The 25137-nt window shown below is 60.1% G+C and overlaps 6 protein-coding genes across 6 annotated transcripts; all 6 read right to left on the bottom strand.

The window, feature by feature from the left end:
- Window positions 1-209: 209 nt before the first annotated feature.
- On the bottom strand, window positions 210-3764 carry LINJ_36_6460 (conserved hypothetical protein; the record flags this gene model as incomplete). The annotated part of the gene is made up of 1 exon (XM_001469963.2): window positions 210-3764. One exon carries the CDS (start codon window positions 3762-3764, stop codon window positions 210-212), a length of 3555 nt encoding a protein of 1184 aa, XP_001470000.1.
- A 425-nt stretch (window positions 3765-4189) lies between these two features.
- LINJ_36_6470 (conserved hypothetical protein) lies at window positions 4190-7777 on the bottom strand (the record flags this gene model as incomplete). Its single annotated transcript, XM_001469964.1, has 1 exon — window positions 4190-7777. One exon carries the CDS (start codon window positions 7775-7777, stop codon window positions 4190-4192), a length of 3588 nt encoding a protein of 1195 aa, XP_001470001.1.
- Window positions 7778-9193: 1416 nt separating this feature from the next.
- Window positions 9194-13477, bottom strand: LINJ_36_6480 (putative flagellum transition zone component; the record flags this gene model as incomplete). Its single annotated transcript, XM_001469965.2, has 1 exon — window positions 9194-13477. One exon carries the CDS (start codon window positions 13475-13477, stop codon window positions 9194-9196), a length of 4284 nt encoding a protein of 1427 aa, XP_001470002.2.
- A 2586-nt stretch (window positions 13478-16063) lies between these two features.
- ARL-3B (putative ADP ribosylation factor 3) lies at window positions 16064-16600 on the bottom strand (the record flags this gene model as incomplete). Its single annotated transcript, XM_001469966.1, has 1 exon — window positions 16064-16600. The coding sequence occupies one exon, from the start codon at window positions 16598-16600 to the stop codon at window positions 16064-16066; it is 537 nt and encodes a 178-aa protein (XP_001470003.1).
- A 914-nt stretch (window positions 16601-17514) lies between these two features.
- LINJ_36_6500 (conserved hypothetical protein) lies at window positions 17515-19731 on the bottom strand (the record flags this gene model as incomplete). The annotated part of the gene is made up of 1 exon (XM_001469967.1): window positions 17515-19731. The coding sequence occupies one exon, from the start codon at window positions 19729-19731 to the stop codon at window positions 17515-17517; it is 2217 nt and encodes a 738-aa protein (XP_001470004.1).
- Window positions 19732-24096: 4365 nt separating this feature from the next.
- Window positions 24097-24987, bottom strand: LINJ_36_6510 (putative small G-protein; the record flags this gene model as incomplete). Its single annotated transcript, XM_001469318.1, has 1 exon — window positions 24097-24987. One exon carries the CDS (start codon window positions 24985-24987, stop codon window positions 24097-24099), a length of 891 nt encoding a protein of 296 aa, XP_001469355.1.
- Between the last annotated feature and the right edge of the window lie 150 nt (window positions 24988-25137).

Here is a 25137-nt window from a genome sequence, read left to right on the forward strand (position 1 = left end):
CGACAAAAAACCACGCAGGCAGCGGCGCAAAGATCGGAAAGCGCACAAGAGCATCACACATCCTTTCCTCCCCCCTCCCGCGGCAGCTGTGGCAGGTGGCGCTCTGACGGCAAACGTGGTGTCAGAGCGGCAACACACGCACACGCGCACACACGAAAATGCGCACTGCGATCACTGCAAACTGACAGGGCCCAGGCCACACCCGCGCCCTACACGCCGCGGTGTTGCAAGTAGGTGGTGTAACGGTGAATCGTGTGTGGGGTCAGCTGATAAAGCAGAAGCCGATTATCCACCATCCAGCGGAGCAGCGCGAGCGAGGCAAAGCGGACGCCGTGTACCGCCGCCGTCTCTTCCATGGCAGAGACAAGTGTCTCTACACCGTCGCCAGCAACGCGGTCCGCCACCTCCACGAGACCACCAGCAGAGCTGTCCAGTCCGAGAGCCGCGATGGAGAGAACGTTGAGCTGATCCGGTGATTCAATGTCACGACGAAGCAAACTTTGGCATGCCACGTCGAGCACAAAGAGAAACGCAACGCCGCACTCGAAAACGCAGCTGCTGCTACGATTGGTAGGCGCCGTGAGACCAGACGCCGAGGAGGGGACCGGCCAAGCGGCACTCATGCTTTTCATGAGCGTCAGCACGGTGGTCGACGCTGCTGCCTCCTTTTGTGTTATCGATATCTCGCCATATTCGGTCCACCACGCCTGCGCCGCGTGGTCACCACCGTCGTTCTTGGCGGGCGGGCGCAGCAGCACGAGCGGTGCCAGATGCGTGCGCTGAAATTCCTCCACAAGCACCTTCTTCGGGGCTGCCCCTGTGGCGGTCGCGAGGAGCCGCTGCCACGAAAAGGCCACGGCAGCGGACATCTCCAGCCCTACACTGCTTGTACGCGTCGTCACACACGGGCGGCGCCACGCGTGCGCGACGTAAAGCTCAGCGAGTGATGCAGGTTCTGCATCATGGGGCGCTGATGAGCTGCCTGGGACGGCTGCAGAGGAACGAGCATTGCTCACCTCGATAAGCTGATGCAGCCAGCGCGGGTGACATGGGTGCAGCTCGGACGGATGCGCCTCGTAGCATGGCTGCTGCGGTGCTAAGCGGGCACACGACCGCGTCAGAGACACGCACTCGGCCACCTCGGCCGGGTCGCCGGGAAGTAATACGGTGACGCAGTGGTGACTGCCACTCTCTGTCAAGTGCAGTGACGCGAGAAAATGCAGCTTCTGCTGCAGTCGCACATCATTGGATAGCGCGAGGACCACGTCCGCCGGCTGCTCGCAAATCTCACAAGCGAGGTCCGCCACGGACGTGTGCTGGAGTGAGGAGGCAGTGACGTCAACGACAACGGCTCGCAAGGGGGAATCAGAGGTGGCTGTGTGTGCAAACGCAGGCGACGCGACAGCCAGGTAGTTCTGCCTGCACCGCCGCACAGGCGCAGAATGCATCGCGTCGGAGAGAGCCTGATGTATGGAGACGTCATCGGCTGCGGGCGAGAGAATCGCGTCGCACAAACGCCTCCACACCTCGCTAGCGGTGAGGCAGGAGGACACGCTCGCGGAGCAGGCGCCAAGGCGTTTGTTGGGTGTCGACCACATTCCGTGTCCACGTTCCTGCACCAACTCCCACCATTGCCTCGCTGTTGCCTTCGCTGCATTAAACCAGTGAACTATGTGTGCTCGACCCCCCGCTGCTGCCTCCATGGCTTCCTCCCTCGTACTTCCATGTGAACCCACGCAACCCCTCAGCAGTTCCGCGGAAACCACAACAGGCAGGTCGTGCAGGTGCTGCATCACTTCCACAACAAGATCTCGCGCCTGCGGAGCAGCAACCGTGCCGGCAGGGCGTCCGCCTGCGCGGGCTAGCGCCTCTAGGAGAAGCGTGCGCTCTGCCTCTCCGTCGCACATCGCCGCGACCGCTTGCATGAGTCGCAGAACGGTCGACGGCGCCGGAAACAAACCGACGCCGATTCCGCTAAACGAAAGCCGCACGGCACCGTCTGTGCTACCGTCCAGCGCCACACCGGGCCGGGCGCAAGGACAAATCGCGTACGTGGTGCAGGCCAGCAGCAGCTCCGCCGCCGTGTCACGGACGACCAGCGGCGCCTCCACTTCAGCTGCGCGCAGCTCCGCAATGTACCGCAGCCCGCGCACGGGACCCTCCGTCATACGCTGCAGCAGCCGCTCTTTGAGAAGCTGCGCTGCCACACGCTCCTCCACGCTAGACGTAACTTCGGTCCACCCCGCCGGTTCCAGGAAGGCGCGAGAGGCCGACGCTGCGCTTGGCGAATCCACTCCCAGGCGCACCAGCCGAGGGCCCTGCGGCAGAGCCGGTAGCGACTCGATAAACGTGACCGCCTCGTGAAGGGCCTCCAGCAACTCACGGGGAGTCGGGAAGGGTCGTGTCATGCTCACATATACCGTTGATCCGCGTAGACGGCACCGGAGAACGGGAGTCGCGAGCGACGCACGGGTGAACACCTTCGCTGGTGAGCAACGGCGATCAGAGAATGTGGGTGGAGAGGAGGTGAGGGGGAAAGTCGTGGCAAAGCCTGCCGCCGAAGGCAGAAAAGGCGCTGTGCTGGCAGTAGGCGAGGCTGGGGTTGGGCCGTCGAGAGTCGACCTCGGCGATGCAGCAGTCTGCGCCACAGGTGGCGCTGCTGCGTCGACGGTGTCGATCGTTGGTGCTGCTGGGACGAGCTCGAGTCGTGCAGGTGGCGCTTCACTACACGGCATTGTAGGAGCCACCGGCGGTGGCGGTGGGTCAAACAACCCTGTAGGTGCCTCTCTCTTCTTCAGCTGCGCGTCGCACTCGGTCCTCTCGACGACGGGAGAAAAGAGCGTGTTTTCCAACTCCTCCAAAGTAAAGGCGATGTCGGACGCGCCGTGGGCGTCGGAGGTGGCCTGCAGGTGTTCCGGCGTGAGAATGAAGGACGATGTCCAGGACTGAAGAGGTGGCAACGCTGCTTCGCGAGGTGGCGACGCCGCCGGAGGGAATGAATCTCGTCGATTCCGTGTGCCGGCGTTCACGGCCATCGCTGGTGTCGAGAGCGGCGGCGGTGCGACTAGCGGTTTGGCATTTAGCGAGCCCTCCGCGGAGGGTAGAGACGATGCAACGTCTCCCGACGCGGCTCTCCTCGGCGCCCGGGTGTTTGGGCCGGATCTCCCCCCCAACCGCGAAGCTGGGATGGATACGCGACTCCGCTTCTGCTCGTCGGCGACGATCTTGCCAAGCGCGTATACGTCTTTCAGCAACGTGTCTGCTTCACCGTTGCCGCGGCGTCGACGCTGACGTGGCTTCCGACTTGCCTCATGCGCGCCAGGGTTGCCTGGAAAGAGGGATGCTATTTCGTCCTCATCGAGGTGGCTGTGGAAAGGCGCCGCGTTGTCAGATGTCTGGCTTCGCGAAGCCTGTGTTCGAAGGGCGCTCGTGAGCGCTAAGATGAGGCGGAAAGGCCGCCGCGACCGCGTCTCCTGTGAAAGTCGGCGCATTGACAAGTACGTGGATGATGCGCAAGGCGTCGTTGTGTTCTTGGGGAAACAAAAAGGGTCGTTACATCGCCAAGCGCGGTCGGCGCAAGCAAGAGAAACAACAGCGCAGAGCGAGGGTTTGGTCAAAGCATGAGCCACGAGAAACAAATCACGAAGAGTGCAGGCAGCGACATAGAAGAGAGACAGCGCGAGCGCCAAATGAAGGAGGCTCAAGCGAGCGAGGGCTCGGTGCGTTCGGCACATGACCACATTCACGCACACACACACACGCATGGGCAGTTACTAGAATCAAGAGGACATCCATACTCTCCTCAATCGTTCTCTCGTTGTGCCGTTGTTGTTGTCGCGATCCTAGCCGATGAAAAGCATGAGGGTTTCAGCTTCGCTCGCTTCCGTTGCTTTCGTACCCGCCGCCAGGGCAAAAGGGTCGAGGGAGTGGTGCGCCCCAGTCCGCTGGGGCTGTGCTGTGGTGCTGTTGCTGCTTTCTTTCTCGCTCCTCAGTCTCGCAAGCTGAAGCGGAAGGTATAGTGCGACACAACGAGGCGCGCAAGCCAGACAGAGAGCGACAGAGGGGAGTCCGGAGAGACCGTGGCTCAGGTAGCACGCAAGACAGCTTGCGCCATCACCCGTCTTTCCCTCGCCCCTCCCTCCTCTGTCGTTGATGCATCGCTGCCGCTGCCCGCGCAGTGAAAACCTCTTCACTTGGTTGCGGCGGGAAGCCGAGGAGAGCTGGACTGAGAGGGCGGCAAAAACCACCGCAGCACTGCCTCCTCCGACGACACCGGCACGAAGGACTGACCGCCCTGCATCACCGCAGACACCGATGTCGCCTCGGCGCACCTGAGGACATCGTAGCCGAACTTCTCCACGTTTGCCGTGAAGAGCATCACGTCCGACGCGGCGGCAGCGCGGTCGTCCTCCGCGGTGGCCGGGATCTGCAGGGTCGACTCGCGCAGCATGACACTCAGTGACCCCAGCAATGGAACCATCACGCCATCCATGTCTCCAGGCGGCAGCAACGGCCGCAGCGCACGCACTAGCCGCGCCACCTCGCGGAGCATTGCCATGACCCACTCGTTACGGCTTGCCGGCCAGTGTCTCTTCTGCATCGAGACGTGATCGAGGCTGTTCACCTTGCGGTGCACGAGGGACCCCATCTTCGAGTAGAATTCGTTGCGGTGGGCCACGCAGTTACGCACCACACGGTTCCAGTCATTCTTGACGAACAGCTTCGCCTTTTCAGGAGCGGCGTTTGCAGAGGACGAGTCTGACGTCATCTGTGCTGCTGAAGCACTTCCCATAAGGCCTAGCGCGTTCGCCACCGCCAGCGCATCGCGCGGCACGCAATCACGCAGCGAGTAGGCAAGGAGACCATCTTCCATCGCTGCCGTCAAGTGCACCTGCAGAGCAGGAATGAAATCGATGAGAAACGCGACACACTGCGAGGCAATGCATAGGTGCTGCGTCGTGATGGTGGGGAGCGTGCCCTTCTCCACTGCCCGCGCGCCAAGCACCAAGGCGGCCGCCTGGCCCTCGTACTCGTCGAGCAGCTCACTCATGCGCGACGCGACATCGAAGGCAAGAAAGGGGAAGAGGGCAATGTATTCGTGGTATTTGTGCAACAGATCCATCAAAACGAGGAAGGAGATGGGCACGAGGCGGCCTTCCAGCTCGTCAGTGTCGGGGCCCGGCGCCGCTTCCGTCGGGTCGCTAGCCGTCTTCCCGTTGCCTAGGACGGCGGCACCGGTACTGCACCGCACTCGCACGTAGAGTTTCGCGGCTCCGGTGCTGAGGAGATCATCCGCGCCGCAGCTATCCGCGGCGCCACGAGCCGAGCTCGCTGAATGGTGCCATCGATTAAAGGCACCGTCGCTGTCGCCCGAGGCGAAGAGTGCCGTCAGCGAGCGCAGCCGAAACGCCTTCAGCGCTGTCACCTCCATGGTGCACATGTCCTCCACCTGCTGCTGTATCGACTCGTCGACCGCCTCCTTGGCGGCCCACGTTTCCCCTTCCGTCACCATAATCATGTTCTCCTTGTTGATGCTGTGCTGGTGGCGGAAAAAGCGCTTGACGAGTCGCTGAACAGTCGTGCCAATCACTTTTGTCGGACGGTACACCCCAAAGCCGACCGGTTCCTCGGCAGCTTCGAGGGACTGCGCGTTGGGGCCGCTCACAGTCGACGACACGGGCGAGCCGGTCGGGGTCCCATACCCGTTACCGCCCTCGCGAAGAAGTGACACCAGTCGACCAGCCACGTCGCCTGTAACGCGCATCGGAAACTGCACACTAACGCGCACGAGCTGCACCAGCTCGACTACGGACGACAACTGCAGACCGTTGGCGTATACCTCCAGCAACGATGCGATTAGCGACTCCGCCTCGCCACAAACGCGCGCAAACAGGTCCCGCGTCGCCGTCTCCATCAGGATGTGGCGGTTCTCGTACATGGCGAGCGCCGCCCGCAGCCCTCCCGTGAGGAAAAAGCCCCAGTTCTGCGACGCGTGTGTCACAAAGTCCACGAGCATGTCCACAAACTGCTGCAGCACCTGCAGATAGCCCTGAAAGCGGAGGTGTTTCGCAAACCCGCAGAGCTGCTGGCGTGCGTCTGGCAGGGCGAGAGCAACCGTGTTGCTGGCAATGGTGAGTAGCTCATTCGCCTTGGCATTATCCAGCGTGCCAGCGTTCATGAAGAGACCCACAAGCGCCTCTTGTGCCATGATCTGAAGCAGCTCAACAAGCCTTACATGGTAGAGGTGGTTTGCCGCGTTCAGCACACCGAGGCGCGTGACGCTCTCGCACACGGTCGCCATTCGCTCGTTTGACTCGCTTTCGTCGAGGTTGCTCAGCAGCACGCCGCAGTACTCTTCGAGCACGACCTTTTCGAGGGCTTTGCGTGCTTTCCGCACACGCCCCGGGACCTCCTGGAGGCACTTCAGGTGCGACAAGGACTTCCACGGGATGCCCTGTTCCACATCCTTGGTGCCGCGCACCGCAGTCTCCAGGTCAAGCAGCGCGGATGAAATGGCCATCACCTCGCCAAAATCACGCTCGGGCAGCGCAGCCCAGTTCTCGACGTCCCCTAATCGGCGCAGCACTTGCTGCGCCGAGGTGGCGGTGGTGTTCAGTCGCAGAAAGTTCTGCCGTCGCCGGTACAGATTGCCAATGCGGAGGTACTCGGCAATGCAGTGCTCACCAGCGCGCATGCCGCCCTCGCGAGCGACTCGCACGTCAGCCAAGACGGTTCGAGCATCGCTGCTGAGGGAGCCGAACTGGCAGGAAGTGGCGAAGAAGTCCTCGGAGCGGTGCTTGACGTGCTGCAGCAGACACTTCTCCACAGCCGACTCCCACGCGCGCAGCTCCTTATTGCGGCTCTCCAGATATTCGTAGTCAGCCGCAAACGTGCCACCATCCACCACCTGTGTCGGTGTTCCCGTTGAGCTGCCCTGTGTGGCCACTGCCGTAGTGGGTGAATTTGGTATAGCAGCAGGCCACGACTCACCCACGGCCTCTGACAGCATGCGTATTTCAGATGCCGGGTCGTAGGAGATGGAAAAAAACTCCGTTGGTATCCCCGTCGGCCACGGCCCGCCATCCACGGTCGCTGCGCCGTCGCGTTGTGTGTAGTCACCACCGGCGTCTGCCGCGCAGTCCTCCCGCCACTCCTTCGCATCGTTCGCGATCCCCTCACGTTGATTGGCCTGGTAGGCCTTTGAGATAAGCTTCACGTAGCCGCTGAAGTCCTCATTGGGCGGGTACTCGGCGAGCAGGGCGGCAGAGGACTCGGGCCCTGTCTGCGCAGCCGAGTAGGAACGAAGCATGTCCTCCAGGTCGCCCACACGGCCATTAAAGTCGAAGGCCGCGTAGAGCTTGCCCCCTAGCCAGGTGGCCCAGTCTACATTTGTGGTCGGCTCGCCTGGGTCGTTCAGGATCGAAATAAAGCTCTGCCCCACTGTGTGCTGTAGCTGAGTGAAGTGCTGCTGGGAGACGGGGTCGAGGGCGGCGAAGAGGGAGCAGTCATCGCCATACGGTGACACGACGCCGTCGCGCACATTCTGCTGTCGCTGAATCTCATCAGCGGCGCAATCTTCTTGCAGCTGCGTGAAAAGTGCCTCCGGCACACGCAGCTTCTGTGCTGGGGACAAGGCCGAGACCTCGTATAGCCAGTTGCGCAGCTGGGCTCGCAGCGTGGCAGAGGACACGCCATTTCGTATGGACTCCTCGACGACAAGCGAAGGAAGTCCCAGTGCATGGGCGATGCGGACGCGACTAAGTCCGTGGTGGACCATTAAGTGAGCGCAGATGCTAGCAGCAGCGTCGCTACTGCGGCGGACTGTGGCGTTGCGAAGTTGGCTGCCCCTTGCGGAAACGAGCTGCGTCGATGAGGTGAGCGCATTGTGTTTTTCCGAATATGACGTCATGCTGTGACGCTCTTCGTGTTACCTTCTTTCACCACCCACCGTATCGTCCACAGGTTGTGCTCTCTTTGACTTTTCTTTTTTGTTGCTGTTGCCCTTGTGTTGCTGTCACACAAAACTGTGCTCCGTGAGCCAAGTGCCAGTGACTCCACGGTCCGAAGGTGGTCGTGCTTTTATTCCTCGTGGGAGCTGGTGAAAGGGGCGTCGAGCAAAGAGCAGAGGGCTTTCCTTGGTAGAAAGTGGAACGGGGAAGCGCCCGTCTGCCTGGCTGTATGCGTGTGTGTTTGTTTGCGTGTGTTTGTGTGTGTGTGTGTGCGTGTCCGTGCCTGCCCCTTTAGCGTCGCACGATGCATTCGCGTTCAATCAGAGATTGTGGGGTGCTGCTTGCTGCAGCTGCGGTAGAGGCCGAGGCAGTTCACCCAACCACCACTGATACTGCATCGGGCATAGCCGTGCACGCAAAAATAAAGCGTTGAAGCAAAAAGAAAAAAAAGGAGAAGTATTCGAGCGGTCCATACGATGAGACGGTGAGGCGCAGCATGCGAGAGAGTCAACCCCGAGAACACATACACACACACACACACATGACCCCTCCCATGCGCCGAATTGCCTTTACACACCTTCACCTGCGTAAGCGCAGTCATGTGAAGGCCGTCGGAGGGGGAGCGCCGGAGGTGACGTGCCGCGGCTCCACATGTATGGGCCTCGTGGGTTCGGGAAACGAGAGAGAGGCCGAGCAAAAGGCTCAGGCGCACAGCGGGTGGCACGGGCACGACACGCGCCGAGCTGAACCGCATCCAAGGTGACGGAAGGAGAAAGAAAACGCATGAGTATGATGAGGCAAGGTAGGAGGGGCACCTCTTCAGCTGCAGCCATGACGACTGCAACGAGACGCTCTACCGTGGCTCGTGGTGGTGGTACGCTCCTCGATAAGCACCCGCAAAAGGGTCCGCGCGTCGTCACTTTTTCGTTGCGTCTCTATTCGTTCGCCACTATGCGTTTAACATGTGTAGGTCCAGCTCCAGGGTCTCTTCTAGCGTCCCATGCACCGTAAGAGAAGGAGGGGAGGTCTGCGTGACCGTGGGTGTTCGTATCCACAAATGAAGAAGAGAACGATGTGCGCATGCGCACGGTGTTTGAGCGAAAGGTGCTCGCCCGCGCACGCCTGGGCACGCTAGGAAGGCGCCCTTGGAAAAACTCTTGTCACGTCCTATTCAAAAGAGAGACTTTAGGCGCTGCATGTCGTCCCGAGCCACGCCCGTATTGGCAGCGCTACGGCTGAGGTGCCTAGGTGGAAGGCGGCGCAGGCACCGCCACTCTCGGCGGAAGAGGCACAAAAGATGGCACGGCAGCCGCTTCCGTGATCGCGGCGGCAGCAGGTGGCGCGGCGGATTCGACGTCCTCGGCCTGCAACGTCGCTCTGCCCATGTCCTCAAAGCCAAAAGACAATATTGCTTGCTCCTCCGGCGGGGGCGTCTTCGCGCTTGGAACGAGGTTGCCACAGCTCCCAAGTGACGAGGCAATCGCCATGGGAGAAGCGGAGGCGTCGCGCGCAGCATCTACAGCAAGAATGCTTTGCATCGTCGTCTCCGGCACTGGGTTCTTCGCCGCTGAAGCATCCTCGCTTGGTACCTTGCTAAGAGCGCTGCCGCCGGTGGGACCAGTGTACGAAAGCGCATCTGCAAGGGGCGCCTCTTCTCGCTCACGCGTCCCGGCAGTGACGCGGTAGGCAGAGATGGAGGTCATGTCTTCGTCATCGTCCGGGTAGGGCACCTCCATAGAGCCGGCACTCCCGCCGTCGCCTGACGCCCTATCCTCACCTTGCCGCGAGGCATTTGCGATAGCTGCCGTTGATCCCGTGGCCTTTTCGTCGCCTTTATGATGGCTTGTGGAGAGAACGGGCTCGCTCACTTCCAAGGCATCGGAGCCGAAAGGGGATGGGGTCTTGCGCAGCCCCACCGCCCCTGTCCCCATCACAGCAAACCGGCCACTGTTGATGTTCCCAGACCCCTCCATCGGGAAGGCAGACATCTCACCGCCGACGTCGCCGCCAATGGTTGCATTCGCGGTCGACGACAGCCGAAAAGATAAAAACGCATTCTGCATGTCCTCCAGGCGGTGACGCTCCGCAAGGGCCCCCACAAAATCAAAAGAGGCGTTACCAGAGTACTGGTTGGTGAGATCGACGGTTGTGCTGTGATCGTTGCTGAGCATGCGGGAGCTCACCCCGCCTCGACTCATCCCTGCACCAACTCCGCCGAAGTCATCGTCGTTGTAGACGCCCGTCACCATAAACGAGCTGCTGCGTCGCTGCGGGTACAAATTCGAGGCAACAGCTGGAGTAACAGCGACAGGAGACGGGATCGGCACACCGCCCCGTGGGTGCACGGTCGTCAGCGCGTTGGCGCCGGGAGAGGAGACGAGTGAAAGGGAAGATCGCCGTTCATTTGCGCGCGGCGCCGCCTTGAACGAAGCCGTCGCGACCGCTTCCTCCAACTCAGGCGGCTGCCGCCCCGCAAGGAACATTGGGAGCGGCGCCGCAACATTGGGATCGGGTAGAGGCGGCATCCGCCGCGTGGCCGCCTCCGCCAGCGCTGCTGACCCAGCGATGCTGCTGCTATTGAACTTCGCTACGCTGCCCTTTTCCATCGGCTGCAGCGGGCCACCGTGTGGCTCACTTCGGTTGGAATCTGCACGGGGGCTTGGGCCATCATCATCGCCGGAGTGCGGCGAGTTCAACGCGGAAGAGGTTGAAGAAGAGGCCGAGAATGAGCCGCTGCTCGTGGCTTCGCTGATATCTGGCAGCGTCTGCTGAGTGTGGGTGAGGTCTGCGGCCGACGCTGTCCGTTGCGAGCTGATGTCAGGCGAGTGCACGACAGCCCGCACACTGGAGGAGAACAGGGGGCCGGTCATGGTGGTGCGGTTGATAAGGATGGATACTGGTGAAACCACGGCAATCGGCGGTGCAGGGAGATCGATGACGTAGCTGTGGACCTTGGCGGGGGCGGTATTAGCCGTGTTCGTGGCAATCTGCTGCTGCTTGGCCACGCCCTCGGCTCCGGAAGTGAGCTGGGTGGAAGAGTCTGCCGAGGAGACGACGGAGGAGCCTGAGTCTGGTCCGCTGGCCTTCTCTACTGTTTCGTCATCTCCATAACTACCTTCGCCGTCGCTGTAGTCATCCGTGGAGCTCGAGAAGGCCGCTATAACCCTCGCTTCGTCTGTCGCAGCAGCAGCGCAGTTGTCTGCCAACTCTTTGCGTACTGTGACGTAGCGCACACGCTCACCGCCACGTGTACGCGTCGTGGAAGAGGTCGAGCCACCGATGATGCGACGCGATTGACGCGCCGACGCGGAGGAAAGCGACGTCACGTCGTCTTGGCTGTCGCCGGTTAGCGAGTCATAGCTGGAGTTGCTGTCTGTTGTATCCGGCATGAAAGACAGTGTCGACTTGCCTGCGACTCTGTCGGCGGGAAAGGCGTCGTCGCCTTGCGCGACTGTGGCATTCGCGGCCCCTCCCGCGCTGCAGGGCGACGTTACACTCTCGAGGAAACTGGCTGTCCGAAGCATCGGGTCCGCCTGTGCGTGTTCGGCGCTTGGACAGCGTAGCGACGACGACGCACGTGCCGGCGTCGACATCAGTGACGCCTCGCATGCCGAAAGACGGGAGACATCAGTCGTGGGTGGCTGCCCGTCTGGCAACGTGGGCCGCACCGACGCAGCTGTACCAAGTGAACGAGGCGCGGATAGGGCAATACTTTCCATTCCATTCTCGGGCCGCCGTAGCGACTCGAGAAGCCGCTTTGTCAGCTCCGCCTCACGCTCCTCCGCGTACTCTGCCAGCTGTCCCTCGTATGCACCTCTCTGCACCTCCAGCACGTGCTCAAGGGCGGCGACTTGCTTCCGCAGTTTCTGTATTGTCTCCTCCTGCTGCGCCTCGCGATCGCGTGCCATGGCACGTTGCTCCGCGCACTGCTCCTGATACTTTTTCTCCATGGCTCGCACCGCCTGTTGCTGTGCCGCCTGCGCCTCCTCGCGCAAGGCTGCCTCGTTTTCGCGACTCTGCTGCAGAAGCTCGACGAGGTGATCACGCTCGTCAATTATGGCGCGCAGCGTGGCGGGCGACGACTGCGTGTCGAACACCTGGTGGAACGCCGCCACTTCTCGATCACAGTCGAGGAGGCGGGCCCGGGCGACGGCTAACTGCTGCTGCGTGCGAGCGAGTTCCTGCGGGAGCTCCATCAGCGCCTTCCACTCCACCTGCATGGCGCAGTGGCGGTGCGTCATATCCTCCAGTTGTCGCGTTGTCTCTATGAGCCTCGCATCAGTCTGCTCGTACTGCTGTGTCAGCAGGCGAAGACGCTCTTGCAGTCCGCAGATGGTGTCGTCCTTCTGGCGGAGAAACGCATCGTCGACGGCGGGTTCGAGAAACGACGACGTCTCGCTACCCCGATGCGTTAGTCGCGGTGCCAGAGGACTGCTTGCCAGCTTTCCGTCGTCGTGCGGAGGGATGCCTAAGTCAGTTTCGGGGCCACCAGGCTCCGATGCCAGTTCCTTGGCAGAAGGCGACGACGCAGCTGCAACGCCGGCCTGTCTCCGATACCGACTAAGCTCTCCACGCACTGACTTGAGCTCTTGCAGCAAATCGCGCACTTTGCGACCGCGCGAGTCGCGGCGCAGCCGATCAGACTCCGCCTGCAGCTCCTCGTTCTGCTTCATCAAAAAGTACGCGCGTCGCTGCCAGTACTCTCTCGGACGGGGCAGCTCTGAAGAGGGGCCCATCTCCGGCCCGCTTCCACCTGTCAACTTGCCGCTTGTGGCCACAGCTGCTGACGTGTCAACAGCAGCGATAGCGTCCGCGTCAGCAGCTTCATCGCCCTCGTCGACTATGCTGTCTGTGATGCCGTGCAGAGAGCGTAGCAGGACGTGCGTGCGCTGCAGCTGCTGCTGAAGGTTCTGCACCTCCATTTTCTTATTCATCAGCTCACGCGTCAGTGCGAGCCATGCATCCTCTGTACGCAGCTGGCTACGAGGCAGGGGCTCCGCGCCGAGCTTCGTCTTCATTGACGGCGACGTGGCACGGCGGGCCGAGTGCACACGCGAGCGCAGCTGGTGCGGCAGCGGCTTGTGTGCTGAGTACAGTATAGCTGGCGCAACGACCTGTGGTGCTTCGCTCGTTAGCGTTTTCGCGGCATATGGACTGTACTCATCCGCGGAGGGTCTTGGTGCCGTTGTTCGTCGAGGTGAGGGCGTGTGCGTTTCAGACGCTGCCGGTACATGTATACGGCCACACGCACCACCGTACAAATACCGTAGCTGACGCGCTGTCCCTCGGGTATCGCCTTTGCTATGGAAACGTGCAGCAGTGTCGGTGGCGGGTTTGCACGGAGCACGAATGGCATGGGGAGATGGGCCGGCATGGGTCCCCCATGGGGCCGAATTTGTCAAAAGGGAAGACNGATGCACACGCTTCGCGAAGGTGCCAGGCGGGGACGAGCTTGAGGGACGTGCGGTCGCAGCCGTCGACGCATCACCGACAGTGCCACCGCCGAGGTAGATGCGCTTGAACTCCATCGTGCTCAGGAAGCGACTGCCAGGCAAAAGCTGCGTTGCCTCCTCCCTTGCCGTGAGAGGAGAGCGAGCATAGATGCCCTCCTCGCCCCGGTTCCCGGGGGGCCCAATGGGGGCCCTCCCGACACAGGCTTTGGGGAACAAAAGGGGGGGGTTCCCCTCCTTTTGGAAAGGGAAACGCGGGAAAAAACCCCCCCCAAAATATAAAAAACCCCCTGTTAAAGGGGGGGGGGGGGGGGCTCCTCCCCCCGGGGGCCCCCGGGGCCAAAACCCTCCCCCCCCTTTTTCCCCGGGGGGTGGGGGGGAAAAAAAATATTATTTTTAATACCGGGGGAAATGTTTTCCCCCCGGGGGGGGGGATCCTTCTTTCTCTGAAGAGGGGGGAAAAAAAAAAAAAAGGCGGCGGGAAGCCCCCCCCCGGGGGCCTCCTTGTGGGGCCGCCGGAGGGGTGTTCCCCCTCTTATTAAAAAAGGGCGGGGGGGGGGGCAAAAAGGGGGGTCCCCTGCTGTGTGGGGCACGACAGTTTTTTTTGCAAAAAGAAAAAGAGACGTGTGCCGTGTCTGTCTCAGTGAATGGTGGGAGGCAAAGAGGGACGTCACAGACAGACGTGTCTGATAACGGTGAGTTCTGGGGCGATGAACGACAGCGAAAGAGTGAATGCGGACGCTGGCGAGGAGCGAAGATGGGGAAGATGAGAGGAAGGAAGCCAATGCTCGATCGCCTGCATCCGACAAGCATGTGGAGTTCGCCTTTCAAAGTGAAGTCCGCGAAGGGGCACCGGCTAACGCGCGGGGCGTGTGAAACTTGAACAAGCACACACAGAAAAAAAAGGCCGACGTGCAACGGCCAGTAACTCAACAGCAGTCACATCAAAGAGCCCAGTAGAGACGCGTCGTCCGCGAGCTCCCTTTTCTTTTCGAGTGCGCGTCCATCCATAGTTCAGTGTGGCTGCTGGATGCTTTACTTTTTTTTTGAGCGCGCCGGAGGGGGGATATTGTTCCTCGCTCGATTCCGTTCGCTGCTGCCGCGGTGCATATTTCTGTGGGCTGCAGCGCAAGATCTGCATACAGATGCGCGAGACACAGACACACCGGGGAGGGTTGCGGATGAGCAAGCAATTCAGCTACTGTACAACCGCGTTTGTGTGTTAAAAAAGGTAAAGTCGGATATGCGCTTCAGCGCTTGTGTGTGTGTGTGTGTGTGGAGGGGGGAAGTAATGCACAAGCGGAGGGGAGGGGAGTGCTGCGCTGGCGACGAGGTGAAGGAGAACGCGAGATAAAAAAGGCGAAGCTGTGATTGCAGCCGACACGCGCAGCCATAGGAACAGTTTAAAGAAAAAAAAAGAAGGGGCGGCGGACTATACTCCACGCACGCATACACAAACAAAGAGAGAGACACATTCGAAGCACGAAAGCGAAGCGTGTGCCCTTGGATCGCAGACACACACACAGTAACACTATCGCTCTCTGCGACTCTGTCGCCTTCGACACTCGCCGAGATCCTGTTCTCGCATCGCTGCGCCATCGCCACGCGGAAGCAAAAGACACAGAGGGAAAGAGGGAACGACGGGCGCAAAAAAAAAAGAAGGACGGTGACAACAGAAGAAAGTGGCGCGACGAGGTATTTCCTTACAGTACGTCCGTTCCCTGCCATGGAGCATGAGGTCACCCCACTCGAGCCCCGACTCTGCCACAGGCCCCATCTGTCTGATGCGAAGCAGCGCTAGACAAGCATTGCAGCAATGCGCCGACTTCGTTATCGGAGCATGGCCCCGGCCTCAAGTTCTATGCACCCATCCGCTTCTCGGGTCGCCTCACCGCCGCTCCCCCATTGTGCCGGTCGACACACCTGGTGCATCCCCCTTTGGGGTGGCGCTCAGACTCCCCACACCAGTAGGGAAGTGCGAGAGTCGGGTGAGATCCGTTCGAGTCACGCCGACGCTCTGCCTAATCGTGTGGATGGCACAAGCGTGTGCACTTTCGCAGGTCGCTCCGGCGCAACGCCATATAGGACCTCGTTGCTGACATCAGTAGCAGTGAATCGCGCTGATTTACCCAGGTCGCAGATATATGACCCTGTCAGCACCAGAGGAGGTACAGCATTGGCAAAAGATACGAGAGGGAGGGCTCTGTGTGACGAAGCCACGCAGAGTTAGGGTAGTGAACGCCAAGACACCGCGCTACGGTGTCTCCATGCCCCAGAGAGAGACATGAGGAAGGCGCAGAAAAAAAAAAGACACTTATGCACATGCGCACGGGGTGGGGGGAACGCGGAAAAGACGTCCACGCACGTCGCACCAAACACACATGTGATGACCAAGGTGGACCTGGCACGTGCACGCGCGCGTACACCCACACAAGCCAAATTAAATGGATCTCATAAACGCTCACGAGGCAGTCGCGCACACGCAACTGTGCACGGACAAGCTAGGGCGCAGCGAAGTCGTTTGAGTAATCCATTTCAAGAATCAGAGAAGACGCACCAAAACGCCCCATCAGCAGAACACATAGGAAGATAGAAAGAAACGGGGAGAAGAAGCCGAGATCCTTACCGGGATAGAGGCAACGCATGCAGAAGCCATATAGCTGGTCACTTCTTCACCTGCTTCACGGCCCAGCTGATGCCCTCATCCAGCCCCTCGCCTGTTTTGGCTGAGCACGCCTGAATGTGCCAGCGTCGGTCTCGCAAATCTGTCAGGTTGAGTGCTACGGAGACCTCTTCTACCGACATCGCACCCAGCAAATCCTGCTTGTTCGCGAAGACCAGCATTGGCACCCCTGCCACCTTCTCTTCCTCCAGGAGGTGTTCCAGCTCACGGCGTGCCTCGCGGATGCGCCGAGGATCAGCCGCATCGATGACGTAGATGACGACGTCCGCCTCTTTGAAGTACTGTCGCCAGTAGTAGCGCGCCGCGCGCTGGCCTCCCATATCCCAAACGTTGATCTTGATTCCGCCGGTAACAAGCTTCTTAATCTGAAATCCCTGCGTGGACGCGACGTGCGAGATATCCTCGTCACTGAGCTGGCGCAGGATGCTTGTCTTGCCAGCGTTGTCGAGACCTAGAATCAAAATACCCGCCGGTCTACTGGTGGGGCGGATCCGCATCAAGAAGTCTAAGATGCCCATGACAGCTGCCTACTCGTCCTCGTGTCATCGCCTGCCCTCCCTCCCACCCACACACACCTCGTGCACGCTTATGCGTCGTACTGCCTTATGTTGAGAGGTGGTGGTAAAGGTTTCCGCTCGCAAGGCGACGAGCTTCGCAGACGCATGAAGTAAAGCGTTTGCAGTAGCGCAGATGAGAATACTGGCAGGAGCATGTATCCCTGCACGTCGCGCACATCTCCGGCGGCATCACATCCACGGCTGCAAGGTGTGCAAGGTGCACAACCGGTCAAGTCGGAGAAGGAAAGAGAGAGGGTACGTGGAGAAGGAAGGTGAGGAGGGCGACAGAATCACACAGACGGCGAGGCGGCAAAGGACAAGCAAAAGGGCATGGCATCTATCGCCGAGTCGGCAGCTGAGGTGACAGCATCCTGCGCGCTGAGGAGGTGGAAAAAGGGTGGATGCGAACGTCGCGACGGATGAACCGCAAAATAGAAACCGCAGGCAGCGCCGACCTCAAGGCGAGAGACGCTGGCGCATGCACACACACACACACACACAAGCGCCTAAGGCCTCTCCTCTTCGAGAGAAGCGCACATGCATTCGCCTGCATGCAGTTGTGGAGCCAGAATACTCCCCGTGCATCTCGGGGTAATTTGGCGATGCTCACTTTCTCTTGCACGTACATGTTGGGCTCCTTCCTCTCCAGGTCCTCATCTCCATTCGGCCTCTGCGAATAGATCGAGACGAGGGAGGAAGGCAGCGGGGGACAGTCGACAAAAAAATAAAGTGAAGAAGCGTGCAGAGAGGATGTGCGAGAGGCTCGGGCGAGAGAGTCACCACCGACGTCGTCGGCGCAGTCAATCCCTCGCTTCCCCTCCCCCCTTCACCTTCCTCACCGTGCTGAAATCACTTCCATCACAGCCACCGCATCGCTACACCAGAACTAAGTCGAAACTTCCATTGTCCACCTCCTCCGGCTCCTCAGCCACGGCGGCCACCGCGTTCCCGTCCGCCGCATCACGGTGCTTCTTTCGGTGGTGACGACGGTTCCCACGAGCCTCAGAATCGCCGGTTGCCAAGTGCCGTGACTTTTTCGCTCTCTGTGTCAGCCGCATTTCCTGCTGTGCGGAATCAAGCTCAGTAGCGCGTCGCACCACTGCATCGTCGGGACCACTGCCCGCAGTGGCGATAGGCACATCTGTCGTGAGCGCAGCCTTCATCTGCGCGAGGATAATGGACACGTCGGCCTGTAAAACAGGGTCTGGCGCAGCGGCCTGAGCAGAGGCGGGAATGCTTGCCCTCGGAACCACGCGCTGCGTTCTCAAGGTGCGGGCAGTGCGTGAGCCAGGGTCCACGGACTGATGGACAGCAGAGGTCGGTGTCGCAGGATCGACCTCTGGCGCTGCGCCATCCAATTCGTCTTTCTCTCCCTCCTCGGCGAAGAAGTCGTCCACGGACACACTGGCATCGTGCACCATATCAGCAGCCAAGGAGCCAACCACGTCCTCTGCCAGCGGTCGCACAACCTGAGGAGCGGGCAGCGGAGATGGCAGCTCCTCCGACAGCGATGGGGGCGTCAAGCCAGAGACGCCCGCGTTGGCATTAGCAACAGCAGAGTCGTCTTGTGCCAGCCCTTCAGGTGTTCGATTCAGGGTTGGCAGCTGTGCAGTCGCGGCGTCGAAGTGATGCTCGACAGGGGGACGTTTCGCCGCCGCCCAGGCACGACTACTCGCCGCACCCGAGGCAGAGGAGGATGAGGACGAGCGAGGCGACGATTGGCCCGACGCGTCGCAGTCGATATTGCCCAGAAACAGCCTCATGGCCTCCGCGTCACTCATCGGACGGGTGAGCGAAGTATGTTGCGGATGCGTGCCGTTCCCGCCCCCGTTCACGCAGCTGGTTCCATTACTAACGGTGGTCACGACAGCGCTGGAGCGGTGCTGCATTCGAAGGCCTCCAGAGTCCGACTCCAACGCTGGCGTCGTGCTGGCCTGCACCTCAGTGATCGCGACAGAGGGGTGATCTGAAGCCTGCGCAGTATCTCTCATTGAAGTGTGCGCTGCTGTCTTCAACGAAGATCCTGCAGAAGCGTTCAGAGACAGAGGCGGCGCTGATGCTGGGGTGTGCGGTCCAGCTCTCAGCGCCTCAGCAGGCGGCGGCTTCCCTGACGCTGGTGCTTGGTCGGCACGGGCGCCCCCAGCTGATGCTGTGCCGGTTGGTGGGGTACGTGTTGAATCGAAACCAGCAATAGGTGCGGCCTGTTGACGCGCTAGGAGTGCGAAGAGTTGCTGAGCTCGCACCTCCTCCGCTGTGATGCGGACCAGCGTGCTGGCCACGTGCAGAGCTCGCACCACGCCCAGCATTCCTGCTCCTGTCTGAGCGCTCAGCATCGCAGTCATGGGACGCACCGAGAACTCAGCTGGAGCCTGGCGGCCCTCTAGCACGCGGTGCACGAGCCCCGTGGTTGCTCGACGCACGCGGTTACACCACGCCTGCACCTCATCCAGTCGGACGACCCCGCTAGCGCCGGTGAGCGGCTCCACATCGGAGAAGTTCAGGGCGTACAGGATGCAGCTCGTGGGGGGCACGTGCAGCGTTTCCTGCTTCGCGTACTCCCATGAGCTGCGCTGACGAGGGTCGATCATGAAGATGACGAGTTGACACCCAGCGTACATATCGAGCAACCGCGCATCTGCCGCCACGCGCAGAGCCTCGTGAAGCTGGACTGTTGGGATATGACCGGCCATGGCTGCGCCGGTGTTCGCCGACGAGGACGAGGTGGATCGCTGGCGACCCTCCTCGACGACCTCCCAGATGTCCACCTTCGTGCCCTCGTGTGGGGCGCAAAGCTCCCCTTGCAACCGCATCGTCGAAGCGATGATCTCGGTAGACGGGGTGTACCGCGCCGGCAGCGGGTGGCCGCTTAGGCGCGCCATCAAAGTGCTCTTGCCAGTCGCACGGGTGCCGCGCAGCACAACCTTCATGTTGTAGCGCGTCCCCCTCTTCATTTCCTCCCGCACCTGAGCGGAGAGAGGCCATACCCCGCTGCCCAACTGCTGCGACGACGCGCCGCTGCCGCCTCTCAAAGTGCGGTCGGAGGATGCCGTGAAGGGGCCCCACAGCGACTGCACGTAGCTGATGAACGACATGATTGAAAAGGGCAACACAGGATCTGGGCCGGAGAGCCTCCTTTAAAAAGAGTACAGACATGAAGCGGGAAGGTCAGCAAGGCGAAGGAGAAGCAAGGGTGAAAGAAAAGGAAGCAGACAACACGCTGCAGGGCACAAGCGCCACGCGAAAAAAAAAAAGGAACGGCGTGGCAGTGCACCTATCAAGGAAGAAAGAAAAACAAGCAACGAGAAGGCAACAACGAGCACAGGGGTATGCAATAATGGGGCGTTATGTGTATCTGTTTGTGTCAGCGAGGAAAAGGGAGACGCGAGGGTGGGCGTTCAAGCGTCGCTTTCGTCATGCGGTGCAGCTGTTCGGGTGGACAGGCATGCGCTTGATAGCTGCCGCCTCTCTCTCTGATAGTCGGTAACTATCGATTTCCTTTGTTGAGGAAGTCACGGCCAGCTCATCAGCGTGGAAGCCGGTGTACGCAGAGTTCGGCCAGTACCACAAGCGTGTGGGGTGGGGGTGTGCGCCGGTGCGTGAGGACCCAGGGAAGCTCTGCGAATAGGTCAACCGAGGTGCACAGCAGTGGATGGTCTAGCACGTCCGTTCAGTTCGTCGCGCAGAACACGGGCCAGGCCACGCTGAAGTGTCGACAAAAAAAAAACATGAGAGAGGGAGAGAGCCGAGGGCGAAGAGGAGAGCAGACGTGCTGAGGTGAGAACCAGTAGCAACTATATGAGCTGACGTGAGGGGAAATGGAGGACAAGCTGCACCAATACGCACGCACGCACATAGGCGCGACGCATTCAATGGTCGCTGCATTCTTCATCTAGTAGAAAGCGACTCAGGCAACGGAAGAGTGCAGTGGCACTACAAGAAGTGCATCCGGTCTCAGAGTAACTGTAGAGTGTTTGCTCGAAACTGGGGGCAACAGCACAGAACGATGTCGATGACAGCCTTTCCTGTCAAAGTCCCTCTACCATCGTCCCTCCGCTCACCCATCGTGGCTAGGGTAAGGGATACCTTCCGAGTCCTATATATGTGCTCGTGTGTGCGTGTGTGTGTATTCTCTCTTCGTGTTGAGATGAAGGCGTTAAGGCACGCTTGAGTCGGCGTCGGCGCACACACATACTCGCCTGCACACATGCAGCTTCGCGCAAGAAACTGGATCGCTTTTTTTTGTTTGGGGGAGAGGACGGCATGCCGTCACCTCTTTGCGGGCGCACCAACAGACACCGAGGCTACACAACAGACAGAGGAACAAAACGAACGCAAAAGCTGCAGCGAGAGGGACACGAAAGACTGAACACGGAGAGGGCAGAAGGCGCAGTCATCGCACCCGCTGTTCTTTCTCCGTCTCGTTCTTTTGCTGGTTAGCAGAAAAGCAGTAGAGAAAATTGCTCACACATGCACGCAGGCATGCGCACCTACGATCGTCCACACGAGGGAGGAGGAAAAAAAGGTGGGCAGCGGTGGAAAAAGAGGGGGGGACAGAGAGACAGAAAAAAAAAACAGCAAAGCCTGGTAAGCACGTCACGAAGAAAATCGAAAATGGAAGAGAAGCAGTATTAGCCACTGCGAGCCTACACACACACAGAAAGACAAACACGCATAAAGAGGAGACGCAGAGCGGGGTAAGGGCAAGTGAGAAAGATGAAACCCAGCGCAGCCAGCCACAGAAAGACAGAGAGGGCCATATTTACAAAAAAAGGTGTGAAACAAAGGACGGCGGCGTACGACACACACAGACACACGCATATGCAGACGCGCGATAAAAAAAAAGGAAAGGATGGCAACGACCGCAACAAGAAAAGAAGGAAAGAGAAGGAGGGTCAATAGGGGGACGGCGGAGTGCAGCGGGGTCAGTAAGCACGGCAGAAGTAGCCTCCAGCAACGGGAGGTAGGAAAAAAAACGGTAAGCAGATAAATAAGAAGTGTGACAGGCGGGAGGCTTGGAGAAGCAGGAGATAGGGATCTGAGTCGGCAGGTCATGAGAGCAGCACACGTCATTCTCTCTCCTACGCTGGTGTACAAAGTCGAGAACTATGCAGCATGACGACTCCTCCACCGGATGCCAGCGTCCCCACGATATCTCGGCGATGCTCTCTAAAGTTACAGTCTTCGTACTAATGACTGATTGAGAATACTATTCCCCCCCCCCTGCTCTGGTCTTTTGTGATGGAGATGGCGAGCATGCCCGTAGAACTTGGTGGGCGTGTGCGGGCGGACGTATTCTACTCGTTTGCTTGCTGTGCATCCGACAGACACGTTGAGCAACACAAGAGCCATAAAAGGCCTTTGCCGTTCCCTTCACATCCGTAGTTGCCCATCCTATAACCTCTAACATGAAGCAGCTCTGTGGAAGCGTACGTTCGTTTGCATAGTGCGGAGGTCGCAAGCTTCCGGTAACTTCTGGTATTCGCGAATATGGCACAGAGAAAGCTCACCGGGATGCGTGCTTGGGGATGTGATGATCAGCCGCTACCGCATGCAGCCGTATGCATTAATCCCCTATGATGCGCACGAAAACAAAAACAAAACGCGTAAAGGTGCCAGTTGTGGAACAAGACATCATTCTCCGTCCGTCCGCCTTCCTTGCCTGAGTACGGAATCCACCGGAGCGCGCGCTCACCTTCGTGGCTTTGCGCTCTCACTTATCCACCCCGTCACAAAGAGGGTGGGAGTGGCAACAACGTCTACAGAAAGAGGGAGATGCCGCTATGCAGTAACAAAAAAAAAAAAACATTTTTCCTTTCCCACGCGCCCTTTCACCACGAGCCCGCCCACAAAGATGTACACGGGTACACGACTACAGTTCACCTGCCTTCTGCTGCGCCACGGCTGCATCCTCGTTGTGTAGGGCGAGCCGTCCCTGCTGCCGAGTCGGGCCATGCACCTTGCGGGCACTTCGTGCCCGTCCTCGTCCCTTCTTTCACGTACGTGCTGCGTGATCGGCGCCAGACGGGCCCGGGCCCACTGCGCGCATTGACCCACGTGGGCCGCGTGCGCAGTCCGGCTCGAGGGTGGTGGCGGTGGGCATCTGTCGTGCGTGGAGCAGCGGGGTGGTGGTCCGGGCGCATGCCGGGTGAGCTCAGGGAGGAGGTTGGCCAGCCTCAGGCCAGGCTCCCTCTGAGACCCTGCACACCCTGCCTGTATGCCATGCCTCGCCCTGAGGGGCCTCGAGCCGTGGCATTCCGCAATGTGGTGCGGCCGCTCTCCACCCCGGCGCCTGCAGGACTCGAGGGTGCTCTCGTGATGCTGCCGGCATGTGCGCCTCATCAGCCCACCTGGTCGGATGAAGGAGGTGCCGCACAGCGCGCGCACGTGCACCGTGGTGTTCATCGGTGTGGATGCCTTCGCGCCTTTCTCGCTCATCACTCGCGCCCTCCTGGCGGCCGCGTGCCTCGGTTGGATGCGGCACACCACATGCCAGCGGTGCTCGGCATGCGCGTGCGCACAGTGCCCGCACCAGTGGGCCTCGGGGTCCGTTGCAGGACAGCAGTGCTGTCTGGCGGGCTCGCTGTCTTCACCCCCCACGTCCGTGGATGCCGCCGAGGGGGGTGGGGGAGGCGTGTCTGCATGGCTTGCCCGCATGCGCCGCGACAGGTGGGACGCCGCCATGAGTCTGTGGCAGCAGGGGCATTCCACCCTCTCCTGAGTCCGCACGCCTCTGACAGGCGCGGGCGTGTCAAGCGGAAGGGGCCCGCGCAGAGACGTGTGCCAGCGCACAAAAGGGCCCATAGCGTGCCAGCCTGTAGAGGGGCATAGGGGTGCAGCGATGGACACCCGACGGAGGAGCCACATGCGGTGCGAGGGAGATGTGCGTACTCTGGTCGCTGCGTGCAAGACCATGGCGTGAAATGAGGTGTGCTCTGAGCCTCGAGCTGTCGTCAAATCGCGCGTAGCACACCCGGCGCAACGCCCGGTCGGACGCCCTCATAGCAAACGGCAGGTGAGGGGGGAGGGCTCTGTCAACGGGAAAAAGGGCGGAGGGGGGCGCTAAAGAGAACGAAATCACCCCACACAAAAAAATTACATGTATACAAAGCAGAGTCGTACACCAAAAGGTCGAAGCCCAAAGCAAAACAAAAAACAACGAGCAGGCAGTGAGGCAGCGGCACAAAACACAGCAATCGTTGACCTGAAAGACATGGAGCGGAGACGGGTGGCGCAGCACGCTAAAGAAAGCAGTCGCAGCACCGAAAAAGGCAACGCACGTACAACCAGCAAACCTGCGTGGAGGAGGGGGGACATGGCAGGCCTTCTGTCCGGCATGCACGCCCACGCGAATAAACGCCGCGCGCTTGTCTAAACCTCTGATTCGGATAAAACGGAATCGAATGAGTTGGGAAAGAGTGAAGCAGAGGCAACGAAAGGCAGCAGCAGCAGCAGGTAGTCTAGCAGAGGGAGCACTTGAACTGCTTTTTCTTGTGATGTCCCTGCCCGTGTTGCTCCTTAAGCGTCACACTGTTTTTCGCGCTAGACAACGCCTTCTTTTCGTTCCTGCCCCCGTTCTTTGACTTGACCGATTTCCTGAAAGCGTGCTTTATGGCATCGCCGCTCAAACTCGAATTCCCGGCAGCTGGTGGAGATGAGGACGTGGCCGCCGCGTTAGGCGCTCGTGCAGCAGGCACACCAGCGCCACCATGCTGTTCATCCGAGGTCGTCGAAGACGCTACCGCTGCGGGCGTCCCTGCCGTCGGTTCCTTTCCGTCATCTAAGCGATTACCTTTCGGCATGTCTTCGACTTGCTCCTCATCCTGCGCCGAGTTTTCGACGCACTGCTGCGCCGTGAACTCGAACAGCTGCGTTACATTAAAGTCATCCTTAGTGGACACGCGGAAAAGCGGCACCCCGAGCTGGTTGGCTAGCTTCTCCGCCTCCGTATTCGTAATGACGGCCTCGTGAGAGAGGTCGAACTTTGTCTGGCACAAGACCATCGTAATAGGGCCACAGACGGACTCGACCCGCTGCTTCCACCCCGCGATGTTCATGAAGCTGTCGCGATCGACGGTGCTAAACGTCAGGATGGCGGCACCGGCGCCGCGGTAGTAGGCTTGCGTGAGCGCGTTAAACACTTCCTGTCCTGCGGTGTCCCAAAGCATGAGCTTCACCGTCGTGTTGGAGGACCGCAGGAACACATCCTTTTCCATAAATTCGGCGCCGATGGTCTTGCGGTACTGCTCGACAAAGTCGCCCCTCACAAAGCGGCGCAGCATACACGTCTTGCCAACATTGCCATCGCCCACCACGATGACCTTGATGCACTCCTCTTCGTCGCACAGCATGGCTCTCTTGTCGCGCTGATGCCTCTAAGTTCTACTAATACAAAAAAAAAACGAAACGGGGAGTAGGGCAGTGCTGATGAAGCTTGGAAAGCTGGCTCGGTTGAGCAGCACGGCAGAGAAGCACACGTGGCAGCTGCAGAAGGGGGGAAG

Source organism: Leishmania infantum, chromosome 36, assembly GCF_000002875.2.
Source record: "Leishmania infantum JPCM5 genome chromosome 36".
Taxonomy (NCBI): Eukaryota; Euglenozoa; class Kinetoplastea; order Trypanosomatida; family Trypanosomatidae; genus Leishmania; species Leishmania infantum.